Source organism: Chionomys nivalis, chromosome 1, assembly GCF_950005125.1.
Source record: "Chionomys nivalis chromosome 1, mChiNiv1.1, whole genome shotgun sequence".
Classification (NCBI taxonomy): Eukaryota; Metazoa; Chordata; class Mammalia; order Rodentia; family Cricetidae; genus Chionomys; species Chionomys nivalis.
Genome location: NC_080086.1, coordinates 83,418,293 through 83,431,166, shown reverse-complemented (window position 1 = coordinate 83,431,166; position 12,874 = coordinate 83,418,293). Strand labels below are relative to the sequence as shown.

At 40.9% G+C, this 12,874-nt stretch overlaps 1 protein-coding gene across 1 annotated transcript in view; it reads right to left on the bottom strand.

Moving 5' to 3' along the window:
* Il12rb2 (interleukin 12 receptor subunit beta 2) overlaps window positions 1–12,874 on the bottom strand; it is a 75,014-nt gene that overhangs the window by 19,264 nt on the left and 42,876 nt on the right. The window contains exon 9 of the mRNA XM_057781132.1: window positions 8,629–8,845. Coding sequence (XP_057637115.1) covers window positions 8,629–8,845 — 217 coding nt within the window. The remainder of the gene's footprint in view (window positions 1–8,628; window positions 8,846–12,874) is intronic.

Sequence of the window (12,874 nt, the reverse complement as noted above, 5' to 3'; positions counted from 1 at the left end):
AACAGATGGATGAGACGGGAGTGTAGCCCTTGCCCAGCCCGAGCAAGAAACTGTACAAACACACAGAAGGTAAGACAATGAAAGAGCACGTTGACACTTCACCAAGGGTAGCTAGCATGAGGGCTCTCACCTCACCTACACTTTCTATTTCCCTTTCTGCTTATCAATTTGATATGTATATACAAAATCATTCATGATTAGGGATTTGACTTTCATGAGTCCAAACTACTCACTGACTTTCCTTCTTTGGCTATTAGTAGACTTGGCTCGTTTTCCTGTGTGTTTCTGCCTTTTTCTGATCTGCAAGTAGCTTTGATGAATCTAATTACTATCCAGTTTTCTACTCTTAATGCAGTCAGTTACTTCTCTGACAACTTTGTTATCTACAGTGGTACTCGTAAATTTACCACAGTTTTGATTCTGAGTCTTGTTTGTAAATTTCCACCATGCTGGGGCTATGAACACATTCAACTACATTGTCTTCTATTGGCTTTTTATGTTTAGGGTTTCAGTCCAAAGTATAAGTTAGAAAGGTTATTTTTTAAGAAAGGAAATGCTATTTATTTCTGTTTTCCAGGGATGGTGTGTCTGCATTGTAAACTGTGCAGACACATCCTACCTGCTAATCCTTTGATATTCACCTTTTCTTTCAATTCTGGGGGCAGTGACTTCCCTGGGGTTTTACTTCTCCTATGAGTTGAAGAAGAATTGACTAATGCGAAGAGTAAATATGATCAAAGTACATGGCAAACACATATGAAAATATCATAACGAAACTTATGAATACACAGTAATAAAAATAATAGAAAAAAATCTTCTTAAGTAGAAATGAAAGGTATTTTATGCTAGCATTCCAATTAATAATGGAAATATTACTGGCTAGAAAAAAAGCCTTCATACCCTAAGAATGAAACATTTAATTGAAGAATAATAAAAACCTATAAAGCAGAGAACATGAGCAAGGAAATCAGGACCACGAGGCGTGCACCCACCCACTGTGACAGTGGAACTGATCTATTGGGAGCTCTCCAAGGCCAGCTGGACTGGGACTGAATAAGCATGGGTTGAAACTGGACTCTCTGAACATGGCGGACAATGAAGGCTGATGAGAAGCCAAGGACAATGGCACTAGGTTTCGATCCTAATACATGAACTGGCTTTGTGGGAGCTTAGCCTGTTTGGATGCTCACCTTCCTGGACCTAGATAGAAGTGGGAGGACCTTGGTCTTCCTGTAGGGCAGGGAATTTGGACTGCTCTTCAGTATCAAGAGGGAGGGGGAATGGACTGGGGGGAGGAGAAGAGGAGTGGGGATAGGGGGAGGGGAGCGGAGGGAGGGGGCAATATGTGGGAGGAGGGGGAGGGAAATGGGAAACGGGGAGCAGTTGGAAATTTTAATTAAAAAAGAATAAAAAAAATGAAAAAAAACCTATAAAGCAAAAGGCTCTTAGTGACAACAAAAGAAGTTTCCTATGTACAGACATTTATTTTGTTTTATTTTTTTGATTTTTGAGACAGGGTTTCTCTGTAGCTTTTGGTTCCTGTCCTGGAACTAGCTCTTGTAGACCAGGCTGGCCTTGAACTCACAGAGATCCGCCTGCCTCTGCCTCCCAAGTGCTGGGATTAAAGGCGTGCGCCACCACTACCTGGCCAGACATTTATTTTTATCTGCAGTGGGTTGGGAGGAGGGAAGGAAGAGGACATTGTTGCCTTTTTAGTTTGTCTCTTTTTTACTTGTTTTAGGACAGAGTAATCATTTTCAAATGCTGTATATGCTTACCTGAAAGTTGGAACTATTGGCACTAATTTTTTTTTTTTTTTTTTTTTGTTTTGTTTTTTTTTTTGTTTTTCGAGGCAGGGTTTCTCTGTAGCTTTGGTGTCTGTCCCGGAACTAGCTCTTGTAGACCAGGCTGGCCTCGAACTCAGAGATCCGCCTGCCTCTGCCTCCCAAGTGCTGGGATTAAAGGCGTGCGCCACCACTGCCCGGCTTTGGCACTAATTTTTAATATATGTCTATATACATTTAAATAGCCAATAATTTATTTATATTGTGTGTCTCTATTCATAAGTGATTAAACATTAATCATTCCTGTACTGTCTTTATTTGCTTTTATCAATAAAATAAAATTGATCATAAAATTGATTCCATAAAATGGATTGGACAGCTTTCCCTATTTTATATTATCTACATGACTTGAATAAAATAAGGTTATGTATTTTTTCAAGGTTCAATTGTAAAGTAGTTTGTGCCTGGGCATTCTTAAAAAAGCATAGAGGTTGGGGTAAGCTAGCTCTAGCTTTCGGAATGTTATTATGACTGCCTTTATTTTTGTGCGTGTTTTATTTTGTATGTGTGTGTGTACTTACACGCAGTGTCAAAGCATATGTGTGGAGGTCAGAGGACACCCTGAGGAGTTGGTTCTCCCCTTTCACCATAATGGCCTCAGGGCTAGAACTCAAGTCGTCAGGCCTGGCAGTTTCCTTTCCTGCAACTCATCTCATCAGCCCGAGGATATTGTTTTAGAGTAAAATTTATTTATTCCATAAATATTGAGTGCTACAATTTGCGGGATCATTTGTCTGAGGTTGTCTTTTTCATCTCTGCCTTATCTGGAATTTGCAAGGAAATCAGCTTGCATCTTGCAGTCCTTCAGCCTCTGGGTCATTATTCTTACCAGCACCAGTCAGTGATTCCTTCTCTAGGATGTTCGCCAGACTGCCGTCTTCCCTTTCTCTCAGTCACCTCTCAGACTCCCATCTTTATGTCAGGCATGGTGACACACACCTTTAATCCCGGCACTCGGAGGCAGAAGCAGGTGGAACTTTGTGAGATCGAGGCCAGCCTAGGCTCCAGAGTGAGACCTTGTCTCAGAAAAACCACAAAATGAAATTACTTCCTTAGCGTCAATCAGAATATTCTAGCTACGTTCTCTGTCCTGCTCTGTTGCTTGCTGGGTGTCTGTTCTTGGATTGCTTGGATTATTTTCATTAGCGTTTTTTTTTTTTAATGCATCAGTATCAAATTAAGGAGAGAAAAACACTTCCTCATTTAACCAAGAGTGAGAACAGATTTACAGATTTTAATTTTCTTTTCTTTTTTTTTTTTTTTTTTTGGTTTTTTCGAGACAGGGTTTCTCTGTGGTTTTTGGAGCCTGTCCTGGAACTAGCTCTTGTAGACCAGGCTGGTCTCGAACTCACAGAGATCCGCCTGCCTCTGCCTCCCGAGTGCTGGGATTAAAGGAGATTTTAATTTTCTATTTCATGTTCTCTGTCCTCTGTCTATGCCTGTGTGTCTGTCATACGAGCTGAATGTGTCTCTGTGTCTGTCTGTTATATGTGTCTGTATGTACTGTACGTGTCCTTGTGTGTATGAATGGTGTCTGACTGTGTCTGTATGTGTGTCTGCCTCTTCAGTCTGTATTTATTGAACAGCACAGAAAGCATCACACAGGGAAGGAATGGGATACTTAACAGAAATCTTTAACAGAGTTGTACAAGGGGTTGCCTCTGGCTCCACCTGATCCCGACTGACCCAGATAACAAACATCATTGTTTATTAAGCAATATCCATAAATGGTTGCTTTCAATCTTCATAGTAGATTTTAGGAGGTGGCTTTCAACGTCTGTCTGTATTTCTGCTTTCAGCAAATGATACACATGCCTTCTCTGGGTCAAGGGCATGGAAGAGTACATAATTTACAATTACACTTACGCAGGGGCTTAGGTGCTAGACATTTATTACATGGGAAATCCAAAACAAGTAAGGTTGGTTTATTATATTGTTCTTGTAAAAGGCAGGCTTGAGTACACAGTAGGCTTACGTGACTTCATGGTGTATTGTTAACTCTGGCTGTGAGGTCCAGTAAAAGTACCAGTCTCTTACTACGTAAGAGATATTTTCAGAATATTGTATCCTCACACTGGATTTTACTTCACATTCCTGAGCCACAGTCTCTGACATCTGTGTGGGCCACTGTGCTCTCCAGGTTTTTTGTCAACTTGATACAAAGTTGTGTCATCTGGGAAGAAGCAATCTTTTTTTTTTTTAAAGATTTATTTATTTATGTATTTTATATAGATGAGTGCTCTACTTTCATGTTCTGTTATGGATCTAGGCCATTGTTAAGAAAATGCTGTACTATTGAGATACATGCCTAGTTACTGGATTTTATATGTATGTGTGTGCATTCTGTACATGTTCGTGTATGTACGTGTAGGTGTATGTGCATATGTCTGAGGACAGCCTTGGATGGTGTTCTTGAGGTCTCAAACACCTTTTGTTTTTGAGACGGACTCTCACTGACCTGTTATCCACCAGGTAGGCTAGGCTGGCTGCCCAGCAAGCTCCAGGTATTCATGGATCATTGCCTCCCAGTCTGGGATTACAAACATACATCGTCATGCCAACCAGGCCTGGCTTTTCAAATGTCAGTTCTGGGGATTGAACTCAGGTGCTCATACTTGCATGGAAAGTTCTATAATTACTATGATATCTCCCCATCAACAGTGGGTTTTTGATAATGGATTTCAATGTGTAGCTGAGATTGCTATGTAGCTCAGGCCATTCTCAAATGCAAAACCTTCATGTTTCAGCCTCCTGACAGCTGGGATGACAGGCCAGCACCAGCCACCGTGGCTAATTTTGATGTAGCTCATCTTAAAAACAACACAATGCCACCGCAGAATCCACTTTTAAAAAATGCTGTGTATAGGAGCCAGAGAGATGGCTTAGCATTGAAGAGCAATTGCTGCTCTTGCAGATGATCCTGGTTCGCTTCTCAGCACTGCATGGCAGTTCACGACCATTTGTATGTAACTCCAGTGCCAGGGCTCCGATTCCCTAGGCACCAAGCACAGTTGTGCTATGCATATACACGGATGTTTTACATAGGTAAAACACACAAACAAACAAAAACAAATCAATCTTTAAAAAGTCTATGTACAATACTTATCCACAGAGGAGAAACATGAAATATGAAAAACAACAGGGGGTGTAGGATGCTAAGCAGGTAAGATACCGGCTATTAAGCCTGAATTTGATCCCTAAGATCCACTTGGTGGAAGGAGAGAACCCACCCCTAAAAGTTGTCCTCTGACCAACAGGCACACTGTGACATGAACACAAACATAGATACTAAATCAATAAATGGAAAAAAATAAAATATTAAGGCTTTTCAAGACAAGGTTTCTCTATGGTGCCCTGGACATCCTGGATCTTGCTCTGTAGATCAGATTGGTTCAGAGATCCATTCACCTCTGCCTCCCAAGAGGAAGAATTAAATGTATGTACCACAGTACCCAGCTTAAATGAGATTTTTTAAAGGAAAAAAAAATGTATCAAAAGGTGGAGGGCGTTGAAGAAAAAATTTTGGTAATCCAATGATGCAAAAATGACCTCTGTTAATATATCCATGGCTTCTACTAGGCTTTTTGTTTGTTTGTTTTTTGAAACAGGGTATTGCTATAGCTTTGGAGCCTGCCCTGAAACTAACTCTTGTAGACCAGGCTTGCCTCGAACTCACAGATTCTCCTGCCTCTGCCTCCCAAGTGCTGGGATTAAAGGTGTGCGCCACCACTGTCCAGCTCTGCTTTTTGTTTTTAAGTATAGAAAGAAATCTGCTCATATAAATGTAGATTTAAAGTGGAATTATCTGTGTGCGTGTGTGTGTGTGTGTGTGTGTGTGCGTGTGTGTGCGTGCTATCTCTCTCTGTATTCCTGTATGGCCTAGAGTTCCCTATGTGGACCAGGCTGTGTTTGAACTCATGAGGTTCTGCCTGCCTCTGCCTTTCATATGCTGGGACCATGTATCCTTTTAAGAGACTACTTTGTTGCTTGTAATGTAATCTTCCCACCGAACAGTTAGTGACATGCTAGGGTGTGATTAAGATAGGCAAAGGTCAGACATATTTAACAGTCTGTTCTCTATTGTATGTTTAGGTCAGCTATATTGTTATACTGCTTCAAGGAAAAATTCTTTTAAAAAATCTATTATTTATGCACATGTTGTGCATGTACATGTACCATAGCACAGGTCTGAAAGTCAGAGGATAACTTGAGGGAGTCAGTTCTTTCCTTCTACCTTGTGGGGTCTTGGGGATTGAACTCAGGATGTCAGACTCAGACAAGAGCCACCTAGTCAGCCCTCAAGCAGTTTCAATGAACGTCTGCATTTACACTTCTAACATTCTATTATTTCTTGAGGATAAACTTCTCTCCCTCCCTCCCTCCCTCCCTCCCTCCCTCCCTCCCTCCCTCCCTCCCTCCCTCCCTCCCTCCCTCCCTCCCTCCCTGCCTCCCTTCTTTCTTATTTATTTTTGAGACAGTTTCACTCTGCATCCCAGGCTGGTCTGGAATATTGAACAGTGAAATTCTCTGGTCAAAAGGCATGTTCATATTTAGCATTTTTATGTACTGACAAATTGTTTTCCAGAAAGTTGTACCAGTTTACACACACCCTCAACAGCACACAAAGACATTTTCACCAACATGGAGCACATTCGTTCTTCTCACTCTGTCAGTTTGACTTGACTTTTCAAGTTTTTTCAAAATTTACATCTCATTAATTGCTAACTAAGTTAAGCATTTTTATATCTCTGTTTTTCCTATCACAATTGGGGGGTCATGGAGATGCAATGGGGATTAACCTTAGGGTCTTGTGTATATTAAAAGCGATCTCTGAACTATACAGGCTGGGCTCTCATACTTTCTTTTTTTTTTTTTTTTGAGTTGTGTGTTTATATCCCTGATATTCTATGTATTTGAAAAAAGTACAAATTAATTAAAAATTAATTAAAAAGATTAATATAGACAAATATATAGACAATATCAACTCTGCTAAAATGTGATATATATCACATACATATATATGTGATACACACATATATAATATATATGATGCATACACACATATTTATTTATAAGCTATTATTTGCAGTTTAAGCTTTACTTGCATTTTTTTCTTTTTTTTTTGAGACAGGATCTTACTACAGAGTCTACACTGACTTCTAACTTGCCAACATCTTGCCTTGGCCTCCTGCTTGGGTTACAGGTGTTCACTATCACACCTATCACTTACGGTGTTTTTAAGATAAAATTATTTCACTGTGTATGACTTGGAAGGGTTTCCCCATAGTTAGAGAATCCATCTTTCCCTTCACGCTTTTTCCTTGGGTGCTTTTCCTACCAAACAACTTTTCATCTTCTTCAGGATGATAGCAAGGATGCCAGAAACGTGGCTCTTGAGCCTTCTTTGCAGCTGGGTGTGGTCTGGTGAGTAGTGAGGGCCAGCAAGTAGCAGCAAGTGCAAAGTTGCTGTGCACTGAGGTGAGCTCCTGCACACTGGGGCCACTCCCTTCTGCCTCCTCTCTTTCTGCTGCCTACAAAGAAACAACTAGAGCTCTGGCAGCCTTTGGACCATTTCCATGTGAGGACAAACGTCAGCTTTGGCAGAGGGAAAGAGAGAGGAGCCTTGAGACTGACTGATGTCACCACCCTGCGCTATCATGTGAGAGGGTAAATGAGCCACAGTAGTCAGGCCTTCAGTCAGACCGACTCTAAGGAGCAATTCCTAACGCAAATGCTAAATCGAGCTGATACCCATGTTTACTGGTATTTTCTTCTAGCTGTGTTCTTTAAATATAATCAAGATTTAATGTTGCATCTAAAACATTAATGTTTTGGGACTGGAGAGATGACTCAGCCATTAATAGCACTGGCTGATCTTGTAATGGACCCATGATAGGTTCCCAGCACCAACATGGAGGTTCACAACCATTTGTAACTCCAGTTCCAGGGGATCTGATGCCCTCTCCAGCCTCCATACGCACTGCATACAAATGGTATACAGTCATTCATGCAGGCAAAAGACATATACACATAAAATAAAACATCTTAAAAATAATATAATCTTTTGGCAGAAATTTCTTCAAACTGATGATTGCTGAACCCATGTATACATAACAATATGATACTAAGTTGTAAGAGAGGGCCCAAATACAGTGTTTTATCCTGTTTAGACTTTTTCTTTTTCTTTTTTACAGTGCAGACCTTGAGACATAGCATAAGACCCCTTTCTTAGCTAATCATGGTCTTTTCTTTGAGGAAATAATTACAGAAGATATGATTATAAATGTGAGACTCTACATCTAGTTGATATTTTTTTCTTGATGACAACTAGATACATATTTAAATGTATATAATAAAGAACAAAACTTTATCACAATTTCACTAAGATCACAATTTCATTTTAATACTCAGTTTTTAAATATAAGTCCATTTTTTGGTCCAGAATTTAGCAATATATATATATTATTATTGAATTTGTAAAAACTAGCCTAATTGGAAAATATTACTCTAATATAATGTTACTAATACATATGTAAGATTGTAATCTTACAGTGGTTTGCAAGACAGTAAGTATAATCTCCATCTTATGAAGAAATTGAAGCTCAGAGGATTAATTATAATTCATTTGCTCAAGGACATTGCCAAGGTAACAGGAAAAGGCAGCTGTTGACTCCAAAGTTTAAACTCTTGGCAGCTCATACCACACTCTGGCGTGCACCTGCAGGAAAGAGAAGGTGAGGGAGAGAACTTCCCACAGGCAGTGTTAAGGTGACTAGGTACCTACCAGTGCCACATAGATCCACTAGGTTAATACGAGTGGGCGCAGAAGAGCCTTTTGAACTGGCTGCAGACACAGATGCAGTCCAAGCCCCAGTTCTGGGAATGACCCCCGTCCAGGAGGTGTGTGCTGTAATGTTCTGCAGTGTAATTTTTCTTGTTACCTCCTGTAAGGTCACCTGGTACTGGAGGATTTTCCCCCTTGCCTCTGAGGTACTCAGTTTCTGCAAAAGAACATAGGTACATAGCCTTACTCTCAGACAAGATCATGGATGCTCTTTGTGCCGGAACCACCCGACACGGATGCAGGCCACTAACTCTAAGTGCTTTATTTATTTATATCTTCTCATCTCCACTGTACACTTTCATTCAGTGATTCACAATCTCACACCTTCTATTTAGTAAAAAAAAAATGCTTAACATTTTCAAAAGATAATTCTTTAAAACACACTGATTTTTCTTTCTTCAAAATGAAGCTTACTGATGGTAAATACCTCGTAGGAAAGCTGTGAAGTCTGACTGTAGCAGCACCGGCTCTGAGCTGAGAATTTACCAACACTCAGATCTTGGGGCAAACACTCAGTTCCTCTGGATTTTTGTTTTTAAATTTGCGAAACATGCTCATAGGGAGACACACAAAGACATACTCAAAGAGATGCTCAAAGGGACACACTCATGGACAGACACAGAGAGACACTCAGAGAAAGCCAGGCATGGGTGGAGAGTGGTGGGAGAGGGTTCATTTTTGTTCGTTTGTTTTTTCAGACAGGGTTTCTCTATGCGGCCTTGGTTGTCCCAGAACTCTGTAGACTAGGCTGGCCTCAGACTCACCTGCCTTTGCCTCCCAAATGCTGGGATTAAAGGTGTGTTCCACTGCCTCCTGGTGAGGATGCCTTTTTAAATACAGAAAGTGCAAGACTGCTTGAAACATCAAAACCGCCACTTTCAGGAGCTAAAGCAGTAAAATGACCCTTAGGAACTTGAATTAGCCATCTGTGCTAGGAACCTAGCTCCAAACTGCAAAATTCTGATTGAGATCATTTGGGAACAAAGTCACACAGTAAGCAGAAACTGTTATTTTTCTCTTGTTTTGTACAATGGCCATGGCAAATGGAAACACAGACCTGAATAGCTGTGAAATCTAACCCTGGCAATGCCCATCCCTGCCTACTGCGGGAAGAAGGCTTGGCTAACAGACTTAAGTTGCATAGTTTTTTGGGCACAGCTATCCATTCATGGCAGGAGACCATTTACTGGAAGACACACCTGAAAACCAGCAAATGCCCCGCTTACGAAGAGGCTGCATAATTTGATTTTCCATGCAGTTTATCTGTCAGAAGTGTTTGGGCATGAAAAGCTGGTGTACTTCAATTCTTCCACTTTGAATAAATTGCCGTCCTGATTGCAATTTGGATTCTGAGACATTTAGTACTGGAGAGAGAATGTTCTGATTTGCTAAGTCAAGTCTTCTGATTGGCCCACTAGCTACATTTTTACTGTAATTAATCAAAACTCAGCTTTGTATATTGCCATTTCTGGAGCTTAGTTAATGCAAGTCTATTGGGGGAAACTTTTGGTCCATGTGTCCTAAATTAGATCTTAGCCTGGTCCAGTGTACTGGGTGAAAACAGCGCTGATGGGGAGTCTTTGGAGAATCTTCAGCATTTCCCTGAAGTTATCATTTCAGGTGTCCATTATGTCCATCACAGTCAATCTCATTGCCTGTTGTGAAGATTACATAAGCATTTGCTTGCTTTTAATTATGTTCCCCAGTTTTTTTTGGTGTGTGTATTTTTTTTTTCTGTGTGTGTGTTTTTTGGACAGGATCTCACTGTGATGCCCTAGCTGTCTTAGAACAGACCTGCATAAACCAGACTGACCCTCAAACTTTTGTTAGTGTTCCTGTCTCTGGGGTTATAGGTGTGTGCCACCACACCCAGCTATGCAAATGTTTTTTAAAGTCTGATGTTCTAACAAACATCATATTAATAAATCTGACCTTCATCAGAGGAGAAAAGCAACATAGATGAAATAGATGCTTTTTAGGGAAGTCATCCTCTGGCAGGAATGGCGCTGTGTGAGCAGTTAACTTCTGAGCAAGGACTTGGTGGAGAGAGCTTGGGACAGTGTGTGATAGATACACTTATCTCTGAACATATAGGGCTGGCAGGAAAGGGTGCAGCGAGAGATAGCTGAGGGGATGGATGCCTTTCTGTAACCGACACTTGCTTTCATCTATAGTGTTTTTCTCCCTCTGCTGTGGTGTGTTGTTCCCTCATGACACAGAATAAGTAAATGTAAATGAGACAGGGAGGAGGTTCAGGCTGCTGCGATTTACAGATGGAACCCCAGTCACTCTCCCAGCTCAAAGTCGCAAAACACCTTCTCTAGCTATGGTGTTATGATGCATTCCAACACACAGCGTTAACAGAAGGTATGCATTTAGCAATTTGGGAAGGGTGGGGACAGGCGTTTTTCTTGAAGAGCCAGAAGGCTCTGAGTCATGGGAGACAAGCTGTGAACTCTGAAGATAGCCATCCTGAGGGACTGACTGACTCTGCAGATAAACATATTCGTACTCCAATGCTACTCATTTGAGAAGGTGATAAGGGAGAAAATAACATTTTGTTAATCACGAGCTTGACATTCCTTGTTATGTTTAGATCTTCTTGCTTCCCTTTCTGAGGTGTGAGCCTGGGTTAGAGCAGCTGAGCAAGCAGCTCAAGCCACACCTAGAGAGAAGACTTATGAGTCTATAGAACGCCCCCTGGTGGATGTCAGGGAGGGGCGTTTTCTGGAGTGTGCAGTTGCCAATCCTGGTAGGGTTTCTGACACCTGGATCCCTTCTAGTACCACTGAGTACAAATAATAAAAAGAAGAAACCTAATCACAGAAAGGGAAGGCCATTAGAGTTTTGCTCATGTCAAAGAAGAGCAGCAGAAATCAAGAGCCTTTTGAAAGCTCAGGCGTAGGGCACATTAGCCACAACTCTCCTTTCCTTTTGTGTTAGCTTTGGATCCTTGCTGGTTTTGTGCATGGGTGACGCTGGGGATTGAATACAGGCCCTGTGCGTGCTGGTACATGCTCTTCATGCTGAACTGTAACCCCACCCTCGAATCGCAGTAGGAAGCATCTTTGATTTTCCCACGTCTCTGTGTAACATCTATTGCACACAGTTATTTTATCGCTCTGAGACATAATATCCCTATTTTGAAAATAAGGATAGTCAAAATTCTTGACTTGTTTTTTAGCTGTCTATGAAATTCCTACTAATGTCATAAATGATCACAAAGTCCATATAATTTGTGAGTTAACAGAATACGGGGCTGGCAGGACAGCCCAGTGGGTAAAGGCTTTTGCTGACAAGCCTGATCACTTGAGTTCAATTTTTAAAATGCACATGGTGGAAGAAGAGAATAAACATCAATTATATTAATGTCACATGCACATGACCCAAATAAATAAGTGTAAAAGAACAACAACAACAACCCTCCCCATACACAAACTGAGTACTTTCATTTTGGAATTCGTGACTTACAATAAGCAACCCCAATCCAAAGTGTAGAAATAACAGGAAGGGTTCATTGTTGTTTGTTTGCTTTCCTGAGATGAGGTCTCTCTATGTTGCCTAGGCTAACCTTAAGTTCCTAGACTTAATGATCCCCCTACTTTAGCCTCTTTAGAAGTTGGGACTACAGGCGCATACCAGCTGTGTTCTAATTTGGATTTCAAGTTTTAAGCACCACTCCACTGAAACTTTCCAGGTTTGTGTTCTCCCAGCTCCTGCAGACTATCAGCTCACCTTTGTGTCCTTATGGGCTTGCGCAATGTTTGCCTCATAACAGAAATGTGATCCTGACTTTCATAATTACCTCGTGAATCTTTATGGCAACCTCATGTGTTATACATTAGTATTATCTTAAGTTTACTCATGAGGAAAGTGTGTACGGGAGGTTAAAAACACCTTGCTAAAGAACACATACAGCACTTCATCCTCAGATGCCAATAGAAGCAGATGTATACTATGGGAGAAAATGAAGGAGAAGAATGTTGTGCTGAAGGCATAGCAAACATAGAAACTTTAAAAGTCAGAAGCAAGAGCCAGGCAACATGGTACATGCCATTAATCCCAGCACTTGGGAGGCAGAGAATGGAGGATCTGAGTTTTAGGTAGCCTGGTCTACAGAGTGAGATCCAGGACAGTCAGGGCTAAACAGAGAAAGTCTGTCATGAAACAAAACAAAACAAAAACA